General features: G+C 40.1%; 1 protein-coding gene across 1 annotated transcript in view; it reads left to right on the top strand.

The window, feature by feature from the left end:
• The window catches only part of adcy8 (adenylate cyclase 8 (brain)), a 93,832-nt gene that overhangs the window by 56,863 nt on the left and 12,019 nt on the right, over window positions 1-24,950 (top strand). Inside the window, 7 exon segments of the mRNA XM_037787730.1 lie at window positions 8,676-8,873; window positions 14,251-14,351; window positions 15,260-15,461; window positions 16,329-16,418; window positions 17,983-18,155; window positions 19,605-19,627; window positions 19,630-19,682. Of these exon segments, the coding sequence (XP_037643658.1) occupies window positions 8,676-8,873; window positions 14,251-14,351; window positions 15,260-15,461; window positions 16,329-16,418; window positions 17,983-18,155; window positions 19,605-19,627; window positions 19,630-19,682 (840 nt within the window).

Below are 24,950 nucleotides of genomic sequence, written 5' to 3'. Positions count from 1 at the left end.
GTAGTCACCAGTTAAAAGGAGAAACCTCGCCTGTTGCCTTCTTGGTTTTTTGGTCGTTGCCATCTTGGTCTTTGGCCGTCGCCTTCTTGGTTTTTTGGCCGTTGCCATCCATACTGTATATAATAAGAGAACGTAGTCACCATGACATCACTCATTGGTTTGTGGAATGCCGTTTTGAAGCCTTGAGTTCGGCATTTTGACTGTTGTCTTCTTCATTTTTGGCCATTGGCATGTTGGTTTTTGGCCATCGGCGAGCGGTGTAGTTCGATAGAAAGTAAATAGTTCCTACATGAAGCTGCTCACAACAAGGTCTGTGGATTATCTTGAGTAATCAGATCATGATTTCTGGAAAGAGACATCGCTGTTGAGTTTTTCAAATGTATTTTTTGGGGCGTTTTGAGCACCACAAGCCGAGTGTCGTCTAGTTCCACTATAACTCATGTCATGCAACTCACACCAAAATAGCCCTACAGGGTAAGAGGACGAATACGGTCCCTTTAACTGTAGACAGCTGGTTGCAGACATGCAATAAAGAGTAATGACAGACAACCCATCGGTTGGCTGCATGAATCAGCAGTATCCAGGTAACAGCTCTCTGCTGATAGCTGCCATAAACACACTATTTGGTATCTGAGGCTAGCCCATTATAGTACACACCGATAAGCATTGAATAAATGACATCACATCCTGTCCGTCACTGCGTCTCTGTGAACTGTCGTTCACCCGGGTCCTGATTGTGATCATCAAACCCAGAAGATGCAGGGAGGACCTGTGAGTCCTGGAATCAGACTCCCAGCTCTGTGCAGGCTCTCTGTACCGGCTGAGTGGCTCTGTCTTTACTTCTTTCATGCTTCGCTGTGTGCCTGCTGGCTCCCATGATGCACGGCACTGTCACAGTGCTTTCACCTCAAAGGAGGTTGTGTGTTTCCTCAGAAGACCCGGTTACTCAGCTATGCTGTGAAATCCAGGCCAAAAAGGAAATGGGTTCATTTTCACGTTTTCTGTTTTTTTGGTTTCTGTTTGTGTTAGTGCTGGTTGTTGAGACGTCTGCTCTCCTGTCTGCTGAGGGAAATCTCTTCAATGTTTAAAATGATGGAAGGTGGTATTTCACTCTGCCTCCATTCGCCTCTTCACATTAAGATGTCCCATAACGAAGGCTACAACACTAAATAACAATATTAGAACAAAGTACGGTTCAGCTCCAGTTCTCCAATCACATCCAACGAAAAAAAAAAAAAAGGTTTTGTTTGTGTCATCAAATAAAAAAGAAATGTCAGGTGTTGATTAAATTATTTTTAAAATACACGTTACATTCTGCCCAGTAGCAGTCTTAAACCGCCATTGTTTTATCTATGGGGAGAGCGGTGTCGCCAGACTAGATGGAAGCGCTACCCTTGGCGTGGTTGCGCACCGCTAGAAATTGCCACCAAACGCTTCTCTCAATGTTCAAATTATTTCCACTTTGACCTCGGTTGCCAATGACCTTTCAAAGTGCAACAAATGTTGATGCCTAGAAACAGTGAATGGCGTTCCTTGCACACTTTTTGATGGCATACTATACAGTTCAGTTCGTGAAATAGTCACAAAATGAAATGTATTGATTTGTGTACATTGATACGAATATAAACAAATATATAATATATAACGAAATATAAAGAGCGTCAAACGCTGTGTCGGGAGGATGTCGGGGTGGATGGGTGGGTCAAAAACACAGGACTTTCACCCAGGAAACTTCTGTTGGTGTCCCGTGTGAAACCAGAAGTCAACGTTGATTTATTCATCACATAACTTCCGTAGTTAAGTTACAGCTTTTCTGGAGTTATTTTAACCCAAACCCCGATCTCTTCCTAAAGCTAACTAAGTAGTTTTATTTTGAAAAGACTGGAGCAGAAACGTGTTGCGTGACATTCATTCACAGTCATTGGAGCTTGAACGCCTCATGATGTAAATCAATGGTGTTACGGCTCCGGTATCTCTGCCCAGGTGTGCTGTATTTGCTCAATGAGGTTGGGAAGGGAAGTGCTTGAAAAGCTCCAGTGCCAGCAGCAGAAGGGAGAGGCTTCTGCTGGTTCTGCTGGCTCTCGGCCTATGATTTCTGTATTGTCTTTTTCGTATTTCTTTGTTAATAAATCCTATGGAATAAAGTGTGTTAAAAGATGTCTTCTGTAGTTGCTTCGGGTCAGTGTTGGGAGTGTTGTTCGCCACAATAGGGCTGCCCAAGGGTGGGGCGTAACAATTTCTACACAGATTTGTTGGTCACAATGTTACGTTATCAGGGGAAAAATAGGTTGCAACCCAATAGTGAGTTTACTGCGTCTCAAACAGTTGACCTACGGTACCATCAGGTATCCACATGTTATGTTGGTAGAAGAGTAGCGTGATGTATTGTGTGCGTTGTGAGTGAGCGGACAACAGACAACTGCTCTCAAAGCAGATCAGCTGTTTGGCGATCGATCGAAGTAGAGAAGATGTCTCGTGTTTGCCCTCCCCACTTGTGAAATTAATCTGTCGCCTCTGATAAGTATTAGGCATCTTACTGGGGAGACAGGTGATGGAGAGGTGATGTCGGTCTGGGCTGAACTGTTCAGGTGTACCGCAGCATTTTTCTTGACGACAAAAAACAATCAATAGTTAATTTTTAAATACCGGAAGGTTTTATGGTTGTGATGTTTCCCAAGGAGGAGTACAGGGTTTCACGGTTTAGTCACACTTGACAGACGGCTCTCTGGAGCCCTGGATGGGAACTCTTTCATTAGTTTCAGGACAAGTGAAAATTTGACCTGTTGGTGCTTCATGAGAAGTCAGAGGATCAATGAATATATGTACCAAGGATCATGGCAATCTGTCTTTGTACTACAGTGTACTACAGTGTACTACAGTCCAGATCCATTTGCCCTGAAGCCTGTCTGTAGTTTACATAACGCCCTGCTTGCAATCCTTTGAAGAGCTCCGGTTCCAAACAAGTCATGTAGCGGTGAATTCTACTTTCTGGCTCTGAAGTTAATCCGTCACACGACCACACATGTGAGACAGTCAGCACATGAACATCCTCTGATCTTACCATGCACCCCCCCCCCCCCTCCACATCCACTTGCCCTTTTCCTGGCATCATATGTTGGCATTTCCAAGAGACAGATATGTTGTGTTATTAATAATACGTATCATACATGTGACCCCATACTGCTGCCCCCCCCATACAGCCAAGCACCGCTCCGGAGCAACATCACACAGAAACAACTGAGAAATGTCAGATGCGGAAGCATGTGGCCTTTAGGCCGCGTGCTTCCTCGGGGGGGAACGTGCACGCCAAAAACAATCATGGCCGCACGGCTCATAACACTGGTAACCGCCCCTCCCCACCCACCTTTGAGCGTCTTGTGTCTTGAGTGGACGTCTGAGGGCTTGTTGAGGTTATGAAGTGGACTGTGAAGTATTAGATCCCCCCCTCTGATATCGAGTTTCTTTACTCTGATCCGTGTCGGAGTTGAAGTGGAGATCAGATAGCAGACGTGTCAGGATGAATTACAGGGAGAAGACTGTAGTGCAGAATATCTCTAAGAAGTGTCGTCTTGGGTTTGAATGTTTTGCTAGATGAATTGAATATGTGGAAAGAAGAGGGTATACTGTATAGTATCAACTATATCTCATCCCAACTCGTCACATATTGACGCTTCGTCAGACCCCTCTCTAAGGTTCAGGCAATAAAACCACTATAGTTAGGTTTAGGAAAAAAGTACATGGTTGGGCTTGAAATTACTACGTTTTTACAGTGAAAATGAAAGCTGAACGTTGTGACACACGGTAGACTAACGAACTAAGAACCTTTTCAGGAACTCATTGCATTTCGACTGCAAACACCAGGGTCTAAATTAAGTTCTGAGGACATTTAACGGGGCCTTTTTACACCCCAAAAAAGGCCCTGGTGGTCGGGGGATAGTATTTTCTGAAAGTACAGGCACTTTCGGGGTGGAGTTTGCAGGGATGACCATCAATGATTGGTCAAATACACACCCAGCGTTGCTGCTTCAACTGTACCGCTTCATTCATAAAACAAGGAAGTACTCTAGTATCGATTTAGGACCGTTTTAGGACGAGGGGAGATCATTTCTCTTTGTTTGGTAACATTAAAAGCAAAGTTAGACTTTCCTGTCGGCTTCCCGACTCATTTTAGAAAAGACAGAGGAAAAAGAGAGAGAGATTGCGAAGGTGAGCGGTAACGTCACGGCGCGGTGAATGAGAGAAAGAAAGGTTATTTTGTTTCACGGCGTTAACAATCTAAAGCACAAATAAATAACCATCAAACAGATGATTTCCTGTGGAGAAAGACACTCCTAGTTTCATGTCATTCATTACTTACAACAAGCATCAGTAAATATATGCAGCAGTAAATGTCATCAAAGTAAGACAAAACCTCATTTAGTTTTTTAGAGTTAACAGGCGACACAGTGAACGTCAGGGTGCAGAGTGTGTTTACTGCCATGACCACCAGCAGCCCTCGTCAAATGTCATGTTGCCTTTTCATACGTCAGCGGACTAATTGCCCGAAACACAGACAAGAGTGGGCTGAAGGAACCTTTTAGTTCCTTGAAAAGTAGTTCCTAGTCCCTGGAACTTTTGGTGGAAACCCAGCTCTAGCCCTGTGTTTGTTGGACCCCTCCCTCCCGCTCTGTGTGTCTCCTTTGCTCTTTAAACTACGTCACCACAGCACCTCCCCTGAGCGTTTCCTGTTGCTGTGGATGGATTTACATTGCAAATGTTAATAGAAAAAATAGTGCGTCTCATAGAAGCACTAAAAGGGGCCGTATACGTCGGTAAACGTCAGTATTTGACGCTCTTCGGAACGAGAACAGCTGATAATATATATGGAAGATATGTTTTTGTAACTTTTAAATGCTGGCAGTCTACGGGGGATATAAAGGTTCCAAATGTTTAAAGCTTCAAAGCTTCGCCAAGAAATGTTTGAATCCAGCTGCTTCTCTGAACCGAGAAGAAAAAAAAACTGAAAAATATCCATCCTCAGATGCTGATAATAAATGATCAGTGTGTGAAGTTCAAAGCATTCCAGCAGTTATTATATATTCTGCTTCAAGTCAGTGGTTTCCTACCTACTCTCCCCCAAAAACTCCCTCTGTTGAACCTCACATTAGGGGGCTGTCTGCGCTGCATAGATAAAGGTGGAGAGTGCAACAGCTATAGTGATGAAGTGATTCTTTACAGTCGGTGAAAGAGTGAGTAACAAGTAAATAGGTACGGTAGCATTTTGACTGATTTCAAAATAACACATTATCGTTCAACACAATAATGGTTGGCCACGATAACAGAACGATATTCAATAACATTATGAATTTTATTATTTGATATTCGGTCTTTCATGTAATCGCGAACGAGGAAGTTTAAAGAGCGACAAACGCAGCGCAGGGAGGAGGTCGGGGTGTATGGGTGCGTCATAAAATATAAAAATGTCACCAAGGAGACCGCTGTTCATGTCCCATGTGAAACCAGAAGTCAAAGTTGATCTATTTGTCATGTCTGTACTCAAGTAACGCCACTTCCGGAGATATTTTAACCCAAACAACGATCTTTTCCTAAACCTAACCAAGTTGTTTCTTGTGAAGACGGAAGTTTATTTTGAAAAGGTTCGTAGGAAAGCAAACCAAAAGCGTTTTCGTAAGATATCATACAAACCGTTGTATTGATTGAGTGGAACCGTTTAATCGTTAATGCTATCAGTTAAACAGTTAAAAGAAATATAAAACATTAGGAGTGTAAGCCCCCGAACGTCAGCAGCGCGTGACGGCTGCATTGCGTGGTGGCTGCATTGCGTGGCGGCTGCGTTGCGTGGTGGCTGCATTGCGTGGCGGCTGCGTTGCGTGGCGGCTGCGTTGCGGCTGCGTTGCGTGGCGGCTGCGTTGCGTGGCCCTTTCTTTCTACATAGAGTTTGCCTTTTAATGGCCATTTCATTTCATTATAAATATAATTTATAATTATTTTAGACCGAGAAAGGTTAAGAAACGTGTGATCATTTGTAAATAATAGTAATAATCCACAATTAAAACTCTGTACTACATTCACTCATGAAGCTCTGCAAGTCACTGCATGTTCTACAGCACTGTCCATCACATAAAATCCTTGTGTTAACAAGTGTTTTTAGCGTTGCTCATGTGGTTGGTTATCATCACATGGAAGTGAGTGGTTTGGCTCGTCTGGCTTCCATGTTTCTCAATATGGGAGAATATCTTTCCTCTCACGTTGATAAATGCTGCAGTTTCTTGTGATTTATGAGACGTTGACTGATAAACCTACAAATTTACAGTCATTTATAATCTCCAGGAAGCTCTGAGGAAACGTAAATCTACCGCTAATGACGGCCAGTGATAGTCAGAGTCAATTCTGTCTGGAAATGAACTTTTAATGATCTCAGTATGATGGATTTCATTTGTTAAAGGGGGACATATGTTCATTTTCAGGTTCACACCTGCATTTAGAGGTCAACCGATTTTTAAAGGCCGATATAATAACGACAGTTTGGAGCAGAAAAAAGCGGATTAATTGGCCGATATCTTCTTTGTCTTATTTCACAGTCTGTGGATTGATAGGAACTCTAGATATCCAGATGTATGAGCACTAGCACTGAAAAAAGTGAGATTCTCATGATATGACCCCTGTAAGGTGTTGGATTCAGTGAGACGAGGTGACACATTGATTGCCTGTAGTCGTATTGAGAGACGTATTGAATTTCTCTCACACATTTCTCTCATAATGACTTTAATGGCTGCCGACTCTCTACGGGGCTCTGCCACTCCAAAGGGTATAATTTGTCCAAAGTAGCCACGCTTGCTGCTTTAACTCACGGCTAATGGCGGAGAGCTAATGAGAGAATGACTCTGATCCTCATGTATGACCTCTGCCACTTTTACCTCAAGTGCTTTCTCTGGAACAAATGTGACGTCTCTGCCGTGATGCACAGGAGCTCACCTTGACTCACTTCCTTGACCCACACCAGTGTGTTTTTAAGGGGATATATCATGAAAAACTTACCTTTTCAGTGTGTGTGAACATACTTTTAGGTATCTGGAGTGTCTACCATCCCACAAACTATGAAATAAGATAAACCAGTCAGTTTATTGTATGCTGCCGAGATCAGAAAACATTTTCTACCTTTGCAAAAGGTGCATCGTATTTTTTTTGTTGCATTTTTTATCTGTACAAAATGTACCTTAAAGGGAGATTTGTCAAGTGTTTAATACACTTTAATACACTATTCAATACAGCCTTCCTTTGTGTGCAGCGAGCTGGAGAGCAAATCGGTTTTCGACTGCAGTGGAATTGTTGTTTTTTGATAGGCTAACGCCAACAAATATCAATTGAAACTGAATATTTCGTTAGATTTTGCCACTAAGTTGCAAAAAAATTTACCTTTAAAATAGTTTTACATCCAAACTTTAGTATAAATTAACCAGTAAGTCTGTTATTATGATTTTAGTTATGCATGAGCAAAACAGGGGCCCGGACCCCAGGTTGGGAACCACTGAAAAAGTACCATAAAGCAGGGAATGCTTTATGGCGTGGCTATCTTGTGATTGAGAGGTTGCTACCACGGCGTTGTCCGTGTTTTGATCTTACAACTTTAACCCTTTCATGGTGCGTTTTCAGTACATCAAAGCAAATTGTAATATTTTGGGTCGCCTAAAAACATCCTATCTCGTGTCACTTCTGGTTGCAAAAAAAAAACAGGATGGCGACGTCCAAAATGCTGAACTCAAGGCTTCAAAACAACAGTCCACAAACCAATGGGTGACGTCACAGTGACTACATCCACTTCTGATATACATTCTATGGCCTGCAGCCAGGTACCATTGAGGAAACTCTTTCATAGGCCAGTTACAGTATTTATTCACACAAATAAATACATTATCTTCTCCACCAAAACATATTTTAGAGCTTTACATTGGGGATATTAAATAGACTGCACATGCCGAACCATCAGTGCGGTTCTTTAAAGATTAAATAAAAGAGAGTTTATGGAAGGTTATGACCTTCGGTGTGTTTTTGTCACACAGAGAGAAGGAAGGCCAAGCGAGACGAGAAGTGATGAAGTGGTAAATTAAAACCTGAGGAGACCCTTATAAACCAAAGGACCTTGTGTCATTCAATTTCTTTTTTTTAAATATTGCATATTAATGTAATGCGAGGTTGTCCTGGTTGAGGAGGAGAAGTTTGTTTCGAAAGCGACTTGGAAGTTGAATGAATTTATTTTGAGGATAACTAAAGATTAATGCAGTAAAATCAGAATTTGCTTTTATTTTGTGCATTTCTGTGTTTTTGTCCTGCATTTAATGCTTCATATTTTTTAAATTTTCATCCGTTTTGTTTTCATTCCCAGCCCTTTTCCCTTCCCAATCACAGCCGTGCACATAAATCACAGCTTTGTGTGCATAATTCCGAGCTTTTGTCACCACTAACATCGATGCTGTGAGTGAATGAGAGATGCATGACCTGCTCGTGTCTGTCTTGATAGCGAACGTTGCATTTTGGTCCCTTTTTTCCTTATTTTTTCTTTCGAGTATGTAATGAACGTAACTGTGTGTCTGTTTCTTTTTTCATTTTGTAACTTGAATGAAACAAAAAGGGGGACAAGCAGGTTCATTTGATGTGCATGTGCTTTCCCCCTATAGACTCTGGCTGCCCTAACGAGAAATTCGATAAATCTGCTTCCAAACCATCTCGCACAAGCTTTGCATGTCCACTCTGGTCCTGAGGAAATTAACAAGCGAATAGAGAGCGCCATCGACTTACGGAGTGGCGATAAGTTGAGAAGAGAGCATATCAAGCCTTTCTCACTGATGTTTAAAGACTCCAGCCTGGAAGAGAAGGTAGCTGGGGTTTTAGACAGATCACTGTTTTTTTTTTTTTTTTTCTTTCTCTCTCCCTCCTCCATATTTATTCTTAGATGAAGATTTTCAAAAGCAAAACAACAACCAACATTTTTTTCCTCCTATCATGAGTAAGCTAAAGGCATTGAGATAAAAAAGACGAATTTTAGCATTTTTTTAAATTATTTTACTGTTTTCACATGAGTCACTTTAATAAAAAAAACGTTCATGGTGTAACTGAGGGACATTATGGGAAATTATTACACTGCTTTATTGAATACTTCATTCTGATTGGTCAATTATGGCGTTCTACGGTCTGTTATTTCTTTATAACAGACCGTTGCTATGTATAACAGACCGTTGCTATGTATAACAGACCGTTGCTAAGGACGCGGCTCTGATGTCGGACTCTGGCGGACCGTTTTTGTGTTAAATTATTGCGGGTCATTGTTGTGAAATGAACCCCTTCAGGGCCATGAGAGACCTCTGCTTCTGCGTCCGGGTTTATTTCACAACAATGACCAGCTCGCTGTACATTATCCCTTAATTATCCACATAATGTAATACAATAAACATACTTTGGTCCAGGGCCAGTACTTTCCTCCATTTCGGTCTTCCGGTGTACGGAGTCTAAAGTGTTTCACCAGAATTCTTATGGACTTTTTAATTATACTCAGTTAATAAATTGATCAATTTAAAGGACAATAAATTGATTTAGATAATGCACTAATAACGTAAAAAAAAAATGCAGATAAATTTGGCAATTAATAATATTTTTCTGCCTTTAGATTATAAATTACAAAGAAGTCTAATTTAAAAAGTTTCATGATTTTGCAATTCCATTTTACACTTATTAATAAAATAGATTGAATTATTTAATGTGCTAATATAACTAGGGAAGTCACAATACCAGACATTTAGTGGAATTGAAGTGAATTTATTATTAATCCCTGATGTTCCGCCTCAGGCTTCTCTGCAAAAAAAATATAAATATAATATTTTTGATATTTTTACTGGATAGAGCTTGAATGCATCATAATGTAATGCAACCTCTGTATGTTAACTGTTAGCTGATGTTAGTTAACGTTAGCTAACGTTAACTAGCTCTCATCCTGCTGATTTCAACGTGGATTTGTTGTTCACAATGAAGCATTGTCGAGGAATTTCTTTATCGTCCTCGGGAGGACGGGACATCGATAGTTTCAATCCCTGATCCCCAGAAAAAACAAGTACCGTCACCTTTTCAGAATTGGCAAGTATCGGTTCCCTAAATATGATATTTACTTTATTTATTAATGCAGCATTCAAAACAACATTAACTTGATTAGTTTAAAGTAGGTCTATGTTTTTCAAGATCCACTTTTTCAGAGCTTTCAACTGCATTTCACGGTCTTTATCTGCAAATCTCATGGAGTCTCCATCCATTCAACTCCATCTCCTGAGGAAGACCATGAGATGCAGTTGAAACCTCTGAAGATGGACCTTGAGTTAAGTCAAACTACCATTCTCAAGGTCAAGAATGATATTTCATTCTCAAGCTTATCATAGCTTTTTAAAAAGTATGAATTGATTTATTGGCTATTTTGAAAGACTGTAGAAGTCTAATTTGACACACTTCAGACTCCGTACTAACAAACACGGTAGATATTAACTCACTTAAAGTCTTTTTTGTTGAGCTACTGCTAATGTTGTTTAAATGTTAAAGCATCCTGACCATGACTCATGTTTGATTCTGAAATTTTAAAATAAATCAGCTTTTGATTTTTTGCTTCGACGAGGATAGAAAAGTCAACTGGGCGAAAACATTGATGTTTGATTTGTTTTGCCAAGATTGCAGAAGCCCCTTGAGTTTACTCATGACCAACCCATGGTCCGTGCCACGGACCGGTTTACACTCTGCTAGAAAAAGATGACTTTTTTTTTTTTTTTCAGGAGCACATTTCATTCACTAAAGAAACAAAGCATGTCTGAGATGTTTTCTCAAATTTCTGACTTATATCCCATAATCATGACTTTACATCTCATAATTATGAGACCTTGACCTTGAAAAATGTTTTATATAGATACTAGAGTTAATTACTACGATACTAAATTGCGAGACTACCAATATTTTTCTGTTCTCCGGTGCTCCTAACGGCATCTGCAAGATTTCACAGACCGGAGGAAAACAAGCAGTCAGAGCTGATATGATGTCTGCTGTCCATCTGCTGTCTATGAGAGCCGGCTGTCAATCACTAACGAACGCCGACCAAACGGTCAAACTAAGCAGCGCTGATCAAATATGAATCAATATTATGTTATGTTAATGCCTATTTCTCTCCTCAGATGTTTTCAGAATCATCTTGTAAACAGTTTAGCTTTAAAATGAGAAAGTTGTGACACCGCCGCCATTGTGAAATCTCTTGAGGGAACGCCAAACTACCGGTCACATCCAATAGGAACGCTCTCTCTCTCTGAAATGACCTGTGATTGGTCAAAGTCTCCCGTCATGGGCTAGATTTTCTAAAGCCTAAAAACAGAGCCATGAGGAGGAGCAGAAGTCTAGTTAGCTCTCAGAACACTTGAATTACAATATGCTGAAAGGTTATTATGGCAATTTTTGCCCACTGATGCCAAAAATATACTGAATTACTGAAGCTTTAAGCCCAACAATGACGTTTTCCCTTACCCTAACTGAGTGGTTTTCTTGCCTGAGCCTATCTGCGGACGTTTGCGTGGCGTACAAATGACACGCGATAAGGCTAAAATGCGTACTCGTGACATTCCCGTGTAATATGGTGGTATTTATACGCCTTCCCGTGAGACCGGGTTGGTTATTACAAACTCATCCTGTGCAGCCAAACAAACCCGAAGAAATATATTCTAAATTCAATTGGAAGTCCTAAAAGATACTGAATATATCGGGCTGAATTTTGGGGAAACAGTGTGCAAGAAAAAAATCAAGTAAATCTCCATTTTACTGGATGGTTCAACCATACTTTGAACCATTTTACTAAATATATTTATAATATATCTTCAATGAAAAGCTTGATTTGCTATATTTCCTCTCTTGTTGGAAGGTAGAGGTACGTAAACACTAAATTTGTTCATTTACAGCTGCAATTTCTTTCTGTCAACAGCTGACACCAAGTAAACTTGGACAAGTTGTTTCCATGGCAACAATGAAATAGCCTTTAGCAGCAGTTTGACTGATCACTTAACGTTGATAATCCATAGGTCTCTTATAATTATGGGATGTAAGTCATAATCATGATGTATGGAAGTCATAATTACACGAAAATGTGTCTGAATGTTCTTTTTCTTTGGTGAATGCACTCCTGTAGATTTTCCTTTCTCCCCATTTTTGTGTTCCATGAATAAGCTCACCTTTAACCTTCAACCTTTGATTTGACCTTCATATGGACCCTACCTCTCCCCCACCTCCACATCTCTGTTTCCCTTTAAATCCCCACCGCCATCTTCGAAACTTCTCCAAGAATCTTATTTTCTTTTGGGGTGAACCTCCTCTTCAGTAAGTGTGCAGTGATTTGCTGTTGGCCTTCCTCTCATTTTTATTTTTATTATTTTGCCAAAGTTGTGACGAAACGTGAAGCATCCTCTTGCTAATTTCCCAGCACCCTTTGAGAAAGAGACAGAGCGAGGACGGGGCAGCGGGGGTTACATGGGGGGGCGGAAAGCTTCAGATTGAGATGAGTCAGGCTGTCGGTACCAGACCGGTGACTCATCAGTCTGGAGTCTTACATCAGCACAAAGCAGGGCTTTCTTCAGGAAAGGCTAATGCCCACATCCTCAATATAGCAGGCAGTTTCTTTTATCTCAATACAACCAATGACTGAAGTGAAAATATTAACTCAAATTGAAGTCAAATTTATTTTTCATACATTTGATGAATCTGAATCTGAATTCATTCATAGTTTTTCTTTGTTCTGCTAATTTATGAGCATATTCCCTGGCAAATAAACTGAAATAAAATACACATAGTTATACTGTAATGGAAAAATAATCAACTACAAGTGAATAATATCTCTAGTTCAAAAGAAGTTTAAGGATCACAAAAACTTTTCCAAATTCTTGACGTACTTTTTACCCAACAACAGCTGTATTATGTCTTATATATATATATATATATATATATATATATACTTTATTGCAGGAGTTAATAAAAAATGTACGTTTGCTTTTTTAATGATGATGTTCATACTGAATTCCTACAATGTTTATATATTTTATAGAGAAAATAATAACAATATGATACTACTACTAATAATAATAATCATAATGATAATAATAAAAATACTACTACTACTACTAATAATAATAATAATAATAATAATAATAATAATAATAATAATAATTATAATAATAATAATAACAATCATAGTGATAACAAATAAAAATAATAATAATAATAATAATAATCATAATGTTAACAATATTACTACTTCTACTAATAATAATAATAATCATAATAATCATAATGATAACAATACAAATACTACTACTACTAATAATAATAATAATCATATAATAACAAATAAAAATACTACTACTACTACTAATAATAATCATAATGTTAACAATATTACTACTACTACTACTACTAATAATAATAATAATAATCATTATAATGACAAATAATAATAATAATAATAATAATATAAAAGTAAATAAAAATAAAGAAAATTATAAAACAAGGGCAAAAGATTGAAAAAAAGAGAATAAAGTCAGCTAGTATGATGGTGCAAATACATATAGTACACATACTATATAGCCTATATTTACAGTAGTCCATAATGTACACATGTTTACTTACACATATACAGTATACACGCACACAAAAAAGTTGACTTTATTGTAATTTGAAGGTAAAATCAATGTAGAAAGTCTCTGAAAACTGCATTTAGATAGTAGGCTACTAACATAATGCATGTATTTGTTGACGTTGCTTGTTAGCGTTGTTGGCGCTATTAAACCCTGTGAAAATTAATACATTTCAAAAATGAATATTTCTCAAATGCAGAGAATTCACGTTTCAGTTCAGCTTTGGGAAACCCTCCCAACAGGTAGTTTATTCTGGTGCAGCGCTCTCTGCTTGTGTCTCTGACTCTGCTATCGGCTAACAGCTGGTGGTTAACAGCCAGCATTGTGCTTGTCAGCTTTGCAGCTTCCCCAGGACCCCCCGGCTAACCCACCAGCTCCTGTCTCTCTCTGACGCTTGTGGTTGAACCGTTGAATGCGTCTGTGGCGGTGCGTCGGTGTGTGTTTGAGGTGCATCTTCACTTTGTTCGCTCTTCTGTGTTTGTCTGAAAACTTGTTTCTCCATCCTCCCCTCACCTCCCTCTTCCTCCTTCTCCTTCTTCTTCTTCTCGTGCTGCAGTACTCCCAGATGAGGGACGAGGTGTTCAAGTCCAACCTGGTGTGCGCCTTCATCGTGCTCATCTTCATCACCACCATCCAAAGCCTGCTTCCCTCTGCCAGGTAAAGGAGGACAGACTGTCCAGCACAGTTCTGACTGAGAGACTGATAACAGAAAGAGTCGTTATTGTTTAGTTTTTTCCCCTTTATTCACCAATTCGTGAACACACACAAAGAGAATTTGGACATACTAACAAAAAACAAAGGCAGGATCAAACAAACACAGGACTTTCACCCATGAGATCGCTGTTTGTGTCCCCTGTGAAACCAAAATAAACGCTGACTTTACGCTTTTTAGTAGCGTTGTTTTACGTAGCGTTGTTTTACGAAGCGTTGTTTTTGAACGTTGTTTTACATAGCGTTGTTTTTGAACGTTGTTTTACATAGCGTTGTTTTTGAACGTTGTTTTACGTAGCGTTGTTTTACGTAGCATTGTTTTTTAATGTTGTTTTAAGTAACGTTTTAAGTAACGTTGCTTTACGTAGTGCTGTTTTCACGTAGCGCTGTTTTACGTAGCGCTGTTTTACGTAACGTTGTTTTATATGTAGCGCTGTTTTACGTAACGTTGTTTTATACCTAAGGTTGTTTTATTCGTAACTTTGTTTTACGTAACTTTGTTTTAAGTAACTTTGTTTTAAGTAACTTTGTTTTACGTAACTTTGTTTTCTGTAATGCTGCTTTACGTAACTTTGTTTTACGTAACTTTATTTTACGTAACTTTGTTCTACGTAACGTTGTTTTATACGTAACGTTGTTTTATACGTAACGTTGTTTTATACGTAACGTTGTTTAACGTAACGTTGTTTTATACCTAACGTTGTTTTATACGCAACGTTGTTTTATACGCAACGTTGTTTTATACGTAACGTTGTTTTATACGTAACATTGTTTAACGTAAGGTTGTTTAACGTAAGGTTGTTTTACGTAACGTTGTTTTACGTAACGTTGTAACATTCATTGTGTTTCTGCAGGATGGTAACCATGGTGATCCAGTTCTCAATCCTCATCGTCCTCCATTCCTGTCTGGTCCTAGTTACGACAGCGGAAGACTACAAGTGTCTGCCTCTGGTCCTGCGCAAAGCCTGCTGCTGGATCAACGAGACCTACGCAGCGCGAAACGTCATCATCTTCATCTCGATCCTCATCAACTTCCTGGCGGCCATGATCAATATAGTGAGCTCGGTTTCCACTTCCTGATTGTTGTTTGATTGTTTGATATTTACAGGGTTGATATTTGTTGTTTGTCTAAACATGCAGGGATACACCAAACTCAGCACTTTGTTCTGTTTCTAGTTCTCACTTTGCACAAGTGTCCTTCTGAGACCCCGAGACTTTAAACTCTAAGCTGTTTTAAAACAGCTCTCAAATATATAGTTTAATGTTTTAAAAAGACTCAGTAATTTCCTTAAACAGCTGGTCACTGTAGCTGTTACCAAATGTTACACCAACAAGAGCAAATTGTGCATTTGTTGGGGACTATTTTAGTGTCAGTGTGCTGACTTGACTATGACTTGCCCCAAACTGCATGTGATTATCATTAAGTGGGCATGTCTGTAAAGGGGAGACTCGTGGGTACCCATAGAACCCATTTACATTCACTGATCTGGAGTCAGAGGTCAAGGGACCACTTTGAAAATGACTATACCAGTTTTTCCTCGCCAAAATTTTGCGTAAGTTTGGAGCTTTATTTATTTATATCTTGTGTGAGTATGACATGGTGACTTGACATGAACATGTTGCAGACACATTTGGTCCAAACATTTTGTGACTTTGCAGATCTGCTCTTGCAAATACATTTTGCTGTTGCTAGTAGAAGCCACTAAAGTGCTTCAAATGATATATAAATTATGATTTTATGTCCCTCACATACCCAAAAGTTGTTCTCTCCTGTCCTTCCTGCAGAGAGCTTGAACACCTTGAAAGATGAAATGCTTGATGAATAAATGTCTGAAGCGTGATTCTGTGTATTTTAACATTGATCCTGCATCGGTTTAACACTGTACAACAACAGTATAATTCCCCCCTGTTGGTCTCTCACAGCTGTGGTGCGACTTCGACAAGTCCAGCACCTTAAGGAACCAGACGTACAACGAGTCGGCCTCCATCCCAGACATCTGCTTCTACCCAGAGGTACCGACTAAATGAGGTGTCTGAATTTTGCAGTCGGGTCCATCTGTTGTGTTTTTTTTTTCACTTCTGCGACGGCGGCAAAATGATGAATTAAACATCCCAGACATCTGCTCGCGCCCAGAGGGAGGTCTCGCTTCAGACAACGGCGACTGATGTAGCCATCAGAACGTCACGGAGAAAACATCCATTATGTTATTTTGCTCACACAATATGCAGCTGATCGATGGACTCAATAAGGGAGGAAACGCTTTTTATATAGCTGCAAGCTTGGGTTGAGTCATGTATCGTCGTTGAATACGTACGTCACAACCTTCTTGTAGAGCTTGTGTGTGCACAAATAAGAGCACTTTCTAGATACATGAAAAGAGTTATTGACTCTTTATTTAGCTGCATATTAAATTAGACACACAAACTAAAAAATGCCAAATCAGAAGTGTTTGGTGCAGTGGAGTATCAGATCGGTCATTATAATGTTTATATCAGTGGTTCTCAAACTATGGTACGCTGGTGGTACGCGTGCTCTCTAGTGGTACGTGGAGGAATCTCTTACTATCGATTCCTCTTATTGATGCTTTCCCACAGTTACGCTGCACAATGACGCATACACATGCTGTGTCATGTTTTGGTTTGTTTGGGACCAGAGCCACGGTGAAGAGAGAAACCTAAACCTGAGGGGGCGCACCCTATTTTTTCCATGATAAAGCGACACTATGAACAACAAATCTGTGTTGAAATCAGCAGGAGGAGAGTTAGTAACGTTAGCAGCACAGTCCTGACTGGCTAAATACCGGAGATACGAACATTAACGGAGCTGCCATTGATTTATTGTTATGAAGCGTTCAAAGTCGGCTCAGGAAAAAATGACTATTGGGTGAAGGTAAATTACAACGTTATCATGATGTGTGGCGAGAAACTTGAATAGATCCAGTTGTTTGAAGGAGATGTTTTCACGTCAATATAAAATAGATATCAGAGAGAGAATTATGACCTGTTAAACTTCCTAACACTAGCTCTAAGCAGCTTGCCAAGATTTTTTTAATCAAAGCAAATAGTTTAAATAATCATTATCATTTGAATTGTGTGTTTTTATGCAAACAACCACCATAGATGACAATAACAAAGTACAGTACAGTACTATGTACAGTAGGCTACCCTCCCTGCCCCGAAAAAATAGGGCTTTTTGTACCTGCAGTGCATGCTGGGGGATTCTCTGTTTTGTTAAGTTTTGTTAATGGAACCATTACTACCCAAAACAGTCAGTCCTGTACGGTTCAAAAACTCCTGCATATAATGTAATTTTCTTAATAATAATATGCTGTTTGGAGTGATTTTCAGTATAATAAATGCTGAAAAAATAAGTGCGCTGTATGTTTTCTATAAATGAATGTGGTGATAAAATAGAGGTTACGTCTGCCACATTGAACGATGGCGCTAGAAGACAAGTCAAGGTCGTCACCAAAGTTATTACAATTCATCCTGAAAGGAGAACATGAATGTCTGACAGCAATCTTACCCCACTTTGATTTGATTTGATCTGATTAAGCGATGTCTTTGTGTTCCCCAGTATTTCGTGTTCACGGGGGTCCTGGCGATGGTGACGTGTGCCGTGTTCCTGCGGCTGAACTCGGTGTTGAAGTTGGCGGTGCTGCTGGTGATGATCGCCATCTACGCGCTGCTGACCGAAGCTTTCTACACCTCGCTGTTTGTTCGCTACGACACCGTCCACCACAACACAGAGTGAGTGCTTTACAATGACACGTTCAGCGATCACTTATCGGCGTAACGTTCGGGTGTACTGTGCATAGTTGGTTTGGATGTTGATGTGCCATTGTCATGTAGCGTCTGGATAATCTCTATAAACAGATTCTATAAGTTCCAAGTAGAAATTGGTTTCCGTTTGATGTCCGAGTAGTATCGACCAATCACGTTTGAGCAGGCTTTGGTTGAATGCAGGTAAACAGTCTGTGTGGAGAGCACAAGAGGCGGAACGCATCGGCTGAAACGCAATCAGGGGAACCCAGCGGCTATCGACTGATGATGATTTAGCTTTTTATTGGTTTGAAATTAGCTTGTAAACTGGCTACTTGAGAAACAATCCGGTCGTAGACGTCGTTTCTCAACTCAGACTCCATTCTCGCATCTCAGTTTCTAATCGGAACTGTAAACAATGACAAGACAAGACAAAGTCTTGGCCCGGGTATTGGCTGGCTACACCAGAACCACAGGAATATAGCCTCTTGCCCCCCAGAGCCTTATCCGTTGTCATGCCGATAGCTGACAGGTTCAGAGATTGGAGTCTGGTTACATTGGAACCTTTGTTCCCACTGAAAGAACCAAGGTTCCCTCCACTCTGCACACATATGGAATATGTAACGGAGCCTAAATGCTATACAGTAAGTAGTATTTTAAAGTAAGTTTACAGAGTTTTTCATACTCTCAGATATCGTATTGTATCAGTATCAGCCTGATAAATCAAGCTTCAGTTAAGCTCCCAATGTCAGAGTTTTCAGAGACTCCTCTTGCAACTTGGTGGTACATTTTTACAGCTCGATCATCAAACTTTCTTCTTATATGAACTCAAGAACAAAACATGACTGAACACGACCACCTTCCTCTACCAGACACTTCCCCCTCGTACACTTAATGATCTGATTTCATTTTAAAGAATTTGCAGCATAAGTTTTAATAGTAATGTATGTGAAACTAAACTCGGTTTCCACAAAAGTTTTAAGACTTTTAGTCCCTGGTTACTACTTTTCAAGGAACTAAAAGATTCCTTCGGCCCACCGTTGTCTGTGTTTCAACCGCGGTCTAAAGACCTGCGGAGATTAGGCAAATTAATCCGCTGACGTTAGGTTTTGTTGCAAAACCTTCTTACGCCAGCGTATGAGGTTTTCATACGCCGGGGTCCCGGGCCAGAGGTCCTTGTGGGAGTTCCAGGAGGTCCCCAGAAAAATGGGGAATAGTTTTATTTCACTATTTGATTCACTATAGAAGTGAGCCCAATGTGAGTCATACGAGTCTAAAAACTAAAGAAAATAAAAAAGCAGAGCATGAAAACATGACTTCTTCCTTCTTATTGCTCAACAAGCTGCACTTTGCATCAATGAAATGACAGAAGAGAAGAGTCAACTGAGCTAAACATCGTCCTTCAGCAGCGTCTTCTTCTCTCTTTTGTTCCAACAGGAACTTCCTGGGGACCAAAGAGACGTCTTGCTCCTGATGGCCATGTTCCTCCTCGCTGTGTTTACCCACGGCCAGCAGGTGAGATCGCAACCAGCTCCAAACACTTTCACCATCACTGAATTTAAGATTAAACCTCCGAATATAATCCACAAAATGATCACCTGAATATAACCAGACCTCAACCATAGAGGTGCTCACTGGAAAAAAATGAGCATCATCTTCCAGATGCTGCTGTATTTAATCTGTTAGACACTGATGTCCACGGGTAAAGTAGAGAAACATTCATCCAAAAACCAGCCCCGTCTCCTAAAACTTACGTTCCCATATAACTAAACTGCATTCTCATGTTTGGAGGGAAACGTGTTTTGTTTTGATTCAATGGTGTAATAATTTTAAGCCAAACTATGATGTTTTTTACTAAACATTTAACCGAGTAGTTTTGTCAAACCAAGTCGCCAGAAAAAAATGTTGACATTGGACGTTTCTGCAAACCACAGATGCGTTGAATGTCGATGTTTCCTGAACCAGAAATACGCTTCATATCTGCCTCATATTTAGGCAGCAAAACTACTTGCTTAAGGTTAAAAAACGATCATGGTTTGTGTTGAAATAATAACGTAATCACATACCAACGTAAGGTAACAACCGTAACAACGAATCAAAACCATGTAGTTAGGTTAGGAAAGAATTACATGGTTGGGCTTAAAACTACTATGTTTGTAGAGTGAAAATGACACTGAATGTTGTGAACACGAGACACGAAACAGCGGTATCAACGTATCCCTGATTTGCAGAAACGTCCAATGGCAACATTTTTTTCTTGGCAACAGGGCTGATTATTTTGTTGCCTAAACCTAGGTTAGGTGTTTTTTGTTTTGTTTTGTTACAATTTACACTGTTAATCAAAAGATTAGAACTGTTAAGTAAGTTCTTCAGTAAATGTGAGGAGTTGTGAGATAAAGGAATAAGGCAGAGGAAAAATACCCTCTTTGGTTGAACTGCTTGTTTACACATAAAGCTCCAATTTGTATAGAGATGCAGTCAGAGTCCAGCAGCCTGCAGGAAACTGGTATCACCTTGTTGCTATCACGCTCTCGCTGCGGTAACCTTTGATCACGCAAGTTCAGCGTCGACCAGAGATGGAGGGTAGACGGCCTTAATTTAGATTCCTTTGAAGCCTCATAAAAGCAGAAAGCAGCTGCATTTGAAGTCATCCAGTGGCATATTGGGATGGCCTATTGATTTTCCCTGGGTCAATTTACCACTTGTTTGTGCGAAGCAGACACAAGGACGGCTCGCAGCGTGAAAAGCTGTTTGTGTGAGATGCATCAGGCCAGAGAAAAAGAAGCGCATATAAAAGAGACTGTTTAACTCTCTACAGTGAGGTCCGAGGTGCAGCATCACATCCAGCTCTCTGTTAATGGTTTGATTTGTCTGGTTTAAACACAATGGGAACTCTTTTGGTTGTATTTCTCATGCTCAGACTCACAGCAGGTGTTGCGTTACAACCATGTCTCCTAAAAATGACGTTCATATTCAAGCTATTTGCATATTATACCACACAGAGTTTTGGTCAACATAATGACCAAAATGTTTACGTAACATTTTTATAATAATCTGCATTTTTCAAAAACATTTGGAGGAAAGAGATCAGGATTAGATATTTAAAAATCAATGCCAACTTAAAACATGAGACTGGGTTCCTTCGACCTTTTGACTTTTTGAGAAGCAAGTTTCTTGATTTCTTCTATGTTTTCTGACACCGTTTCTTAGTGGACATGCACATTATACCCGCAATTCATGCAAGGGTAAAATAAATGTGAACATGCCCAGACAACCCTTGTGAACATTTGCTTATGTGCAGCTTTATAGATTATGTGCAGCTGAGGACACGGGTCTCAACAACATGTAGTGCAGTCCTCAGAATCAAGCAATCTGATTGGTTGAACCACTCCAGTCAGAAGTGGACTGGACTGTATGTGTTTTCTGTGCTTGGTGGTTGTGGTTGGTTTGGGTTCAGTGCTGGAGTGTTGTTCACCTCAATAGGGCTGCCCAAGGGTGGGGCATAAACAAACGGGGGGCTCGTCCGGGACCATTTGTTTACGCCCCACCCTCGGGCAGCCCTATTGGGGCAAACAACACTCCAACAATGACCCAAACCAACCACAGAAGACAGCTTTAAAACTACTACTTTAAAGCTAATGGAGAGGGAAAAGGGACAGCAGCACAGAAAACACATAAGTAACGCCACTTTCTGAGTTATTTGAAACCCAAACCACCATCTTTTCCTAAAGCTAGCTAAGTAGTTTTCTTGCCTAATCCTAACCAGTCAATCTTTTCCTAAACCTTACTAAGTGGTTGTCTTGTTAAACCTAACAGAAGCTGTTTCCTGTGAAGTTTATTTTGAAACACTGGAGCGGATATTGACGCTGGACATTCGTAGGAAAACGCACAAAAAAATGAAAAATAACTTTTCGTAAGATATCATAACAAAGCGTTGTATGAGGATACGTTGAACAGAAACACGTAGTGATGGAGTAAAGCCGAGGTAGAATATCAACTAAACTAAACACTGTAGCAGCTTCATCATTTAGATTCGGGAACAAGAACACAGCTTTTCAATCCTTTTGTAGCTGAAAACTCAAAGCACCGCATCTTTTGTTGAGAAGGGTATAAAAAACATTAGTTAGTGCTTCTTTCACAAGAGACACTTCAGTGATGTTATTGTGTTGTGAAGAAGAGCCTATTAGAGCAGAAAGATGGAGGACACTCTTTTATTCTTCTTCATTACAGGACGCTCTCATTCAGCGCTTGTTAAATGTGAGTGTTATGTATGATGTCTTCACAATAACAACGGAGATGATTACAGTACAATTTTAACACTCTTCTCTTTAACTGTATTATTGTGTATTTAACTGTGAGTAATACAAGATGATGTAATGAGTCATGTGTATTCTGCCGTGTGACGTTGACGTTTGTTTCCTAAGAAGGCCACTGAGCTTTTACATCATAAACTAATGGCAGCAGAGCACTGAAGCCAGATGAGGTTGTTCTTCATGAGCGCTGCTTCCTGTCACAGCAGTAATTACATTATCAAGCACAGTCAACATGAAGCATTTCATTAACAAAGCTGCAGACAAGGCTCTTATTTTGAAATGATTAAGATTTCTCTTTTCTTCTACTTTTCTTCTGAATCATTTTTAGGACCAGTATATTAGTCGAGGCTACGTAATGGTACCAGTGATGGTGAAGAAAGTAACGCCACAGAGTAAATGTAATAACAGGTCGTAATAACTCAGGGCTGTAGTACTCAAGTCCACTTTTTTTAAGTGTTTGGCTGCAGTCGAAAAGTCTTTTTTCTCTTAGAAGGTGACCCTGAAATGACACGGAAGTATCTCAGCAGCAGCCGTGATAAGAACTGTTTGAATCCTCTAAATGCTAAGGAAAGGAGCTTCAATGCTTCCTTTTATCCTTTAGCATAGGATACACTGGACCATCCTTTACCAAAGAAAAGGAGATAATGTCGTCCCACAATTCCGTGCGGCCGCAACTTTTAAAGCGACGCACCATTCTGCCGTTCATGAAAACAAACGATATGCTTATCTTGTATATTATTTCATACAGTCATATACTATTCATGTTGATTAAATATGAGTAGACAGTGGCAACTATTTAGTTTCACTTTATTTATATTTATTTATGTCGAACAAGTAACAAATAAGTAAAAAACTTGCGATGATCGGGCCCTCTCACCTTCCCGCACGACAGGCAATACTGGCGGGAACGCCGGTCAGGCACCCGTACATTTCAGTGACCATCGGACACTGCATGCACAAGTTAGACGTTATTTGCTGTGTGGATTGAGTGGCACAGGAATGACCACTATGTGGCACTAGACGCTAAACATGCATTATGTTGCTCATTCTCAAGTGTAGACCACACAATGTAAATTTCATGTGAATGGGATGATGTTTGTCACATGATGCTGACTTCCTGTTGCCAGTACAGTAGGTGGGGCTATGACTATGAGCCATATTGCCATGTAGATGTCCTCAGGCCTGAACTCTTATGAAGTAGGTCAAGTTAAAGGCAGATTGGACCAAGTACAGTCGAGTTACAACAGTTTTGTCTTTCAATGGCGAATCATGTAAATTCTCCGCCACGCCACGTCAACGTTGTTTAAAAAAACCTCACGATCTGAACAAATTTCATCACAAAGGTCTTTAGATTGTACTGACCAAATCTGAAGTTGATCAGGTTAAATCCGAAGGAGAAGTTCTTTAAAGTACAGAGCCTGGAAATAGCCAAAAATACACAAATAAAATCACACAAAATTCCAAATGGCCGACTTCCTGTTGGGTTAGAGCATGGCCCCAAGAGACTTTTTTTAAGTCTACATGTGATACATTTGCGTATCAACAATTTTGTACATCTAGGTGAAACGTACGGCGAAGGCTGCTTCGTTGAAATTGTGCGTGGTGTGGCAAGGGGGCTATCGAGCTCCCTTGCCACACCCAAGCACATAAACCATGTCTGTTAACACATTTGAGCACTTTTAATGAGCGTGCCAAGTTTTGTTTGTTTGCAAGTATATCTAGCCCTTCGAAAACAGCTTCCTGTTCATGGCGAATGATGCGTCGCCATGGCAAGTTCATTCAACAAAAGCTAAAAAGCTTAATAACACTTTATTGCTGCCTCACTCTGCTCTGAGTTTAATACCCTCATATATATATTTGAACCACCGGCCGGGTGAAAGGGCTGTTAGAGCAGAACATATGACGCTACAGCTGAACATTAATCTGCAGTAATTACACAGTGTGTCAGACGACGGCGGCTCTAATGCTGAGTAAAATGTTTATTAGTGTTTTTGTCTCTCCCATGTTAATAATAGAAGCTGTTTAGAATGAAAGCGGGGGCGCACTGCGGAGGTCGCGCTGATTAACGCCTGAGCAACCCGTCATTTCATTTCACCGCCAACGGCCCACCATCCTCATTATCCCTCCGCTAAAACCGGCCCTGCAGGCTTTGCATTCGCAATTACAAAAAAAAAAAAATGATACTGAAGTTTTGCACTCACCTCGTATGATTAAACGACTAATTGATACCGATATTAATCACCAAAACGGTTTCCGCCAATCGCCCGGAGGGAGACGCCTAAATCCTCCCAGGCTTATCTGCCTGCCCCCCGGAATTAATTTTCAATATTTCTTTTTTTTCCTCTCTCTCTTCTGCATGTACAAACTAAATGGTACCGATTCTCGTTTGGCTTTATGTATTCAAATGAACTTTGTATTAATTGTGCATTCAGAAAAGCAATTTGTGGTTGCATATTAAAGCCCTTATTGA

The sequence above is a fragment of the Sebastes umbrosus genome, chromosome 12, assembly GCF_015220745.1.
Source record: "Sebastes umbrosus isolate fSebUmb1 chromosome 12, fSebUmb1.pri, whole genome shotgun sequence".
NCBI classification, from domain to species: domain Eukaryota; kingdom Metazoa; phylum Chordata; class Actinopteri; order Perciformes; family Sebastidae; genus Sebastes; species Sebastes umbrosus.
The sequence above is the reverse complement of the archived record's forward strand: the minus strand, read 5'-3'. Positions and strand labels throughout refer to the sequence as shown.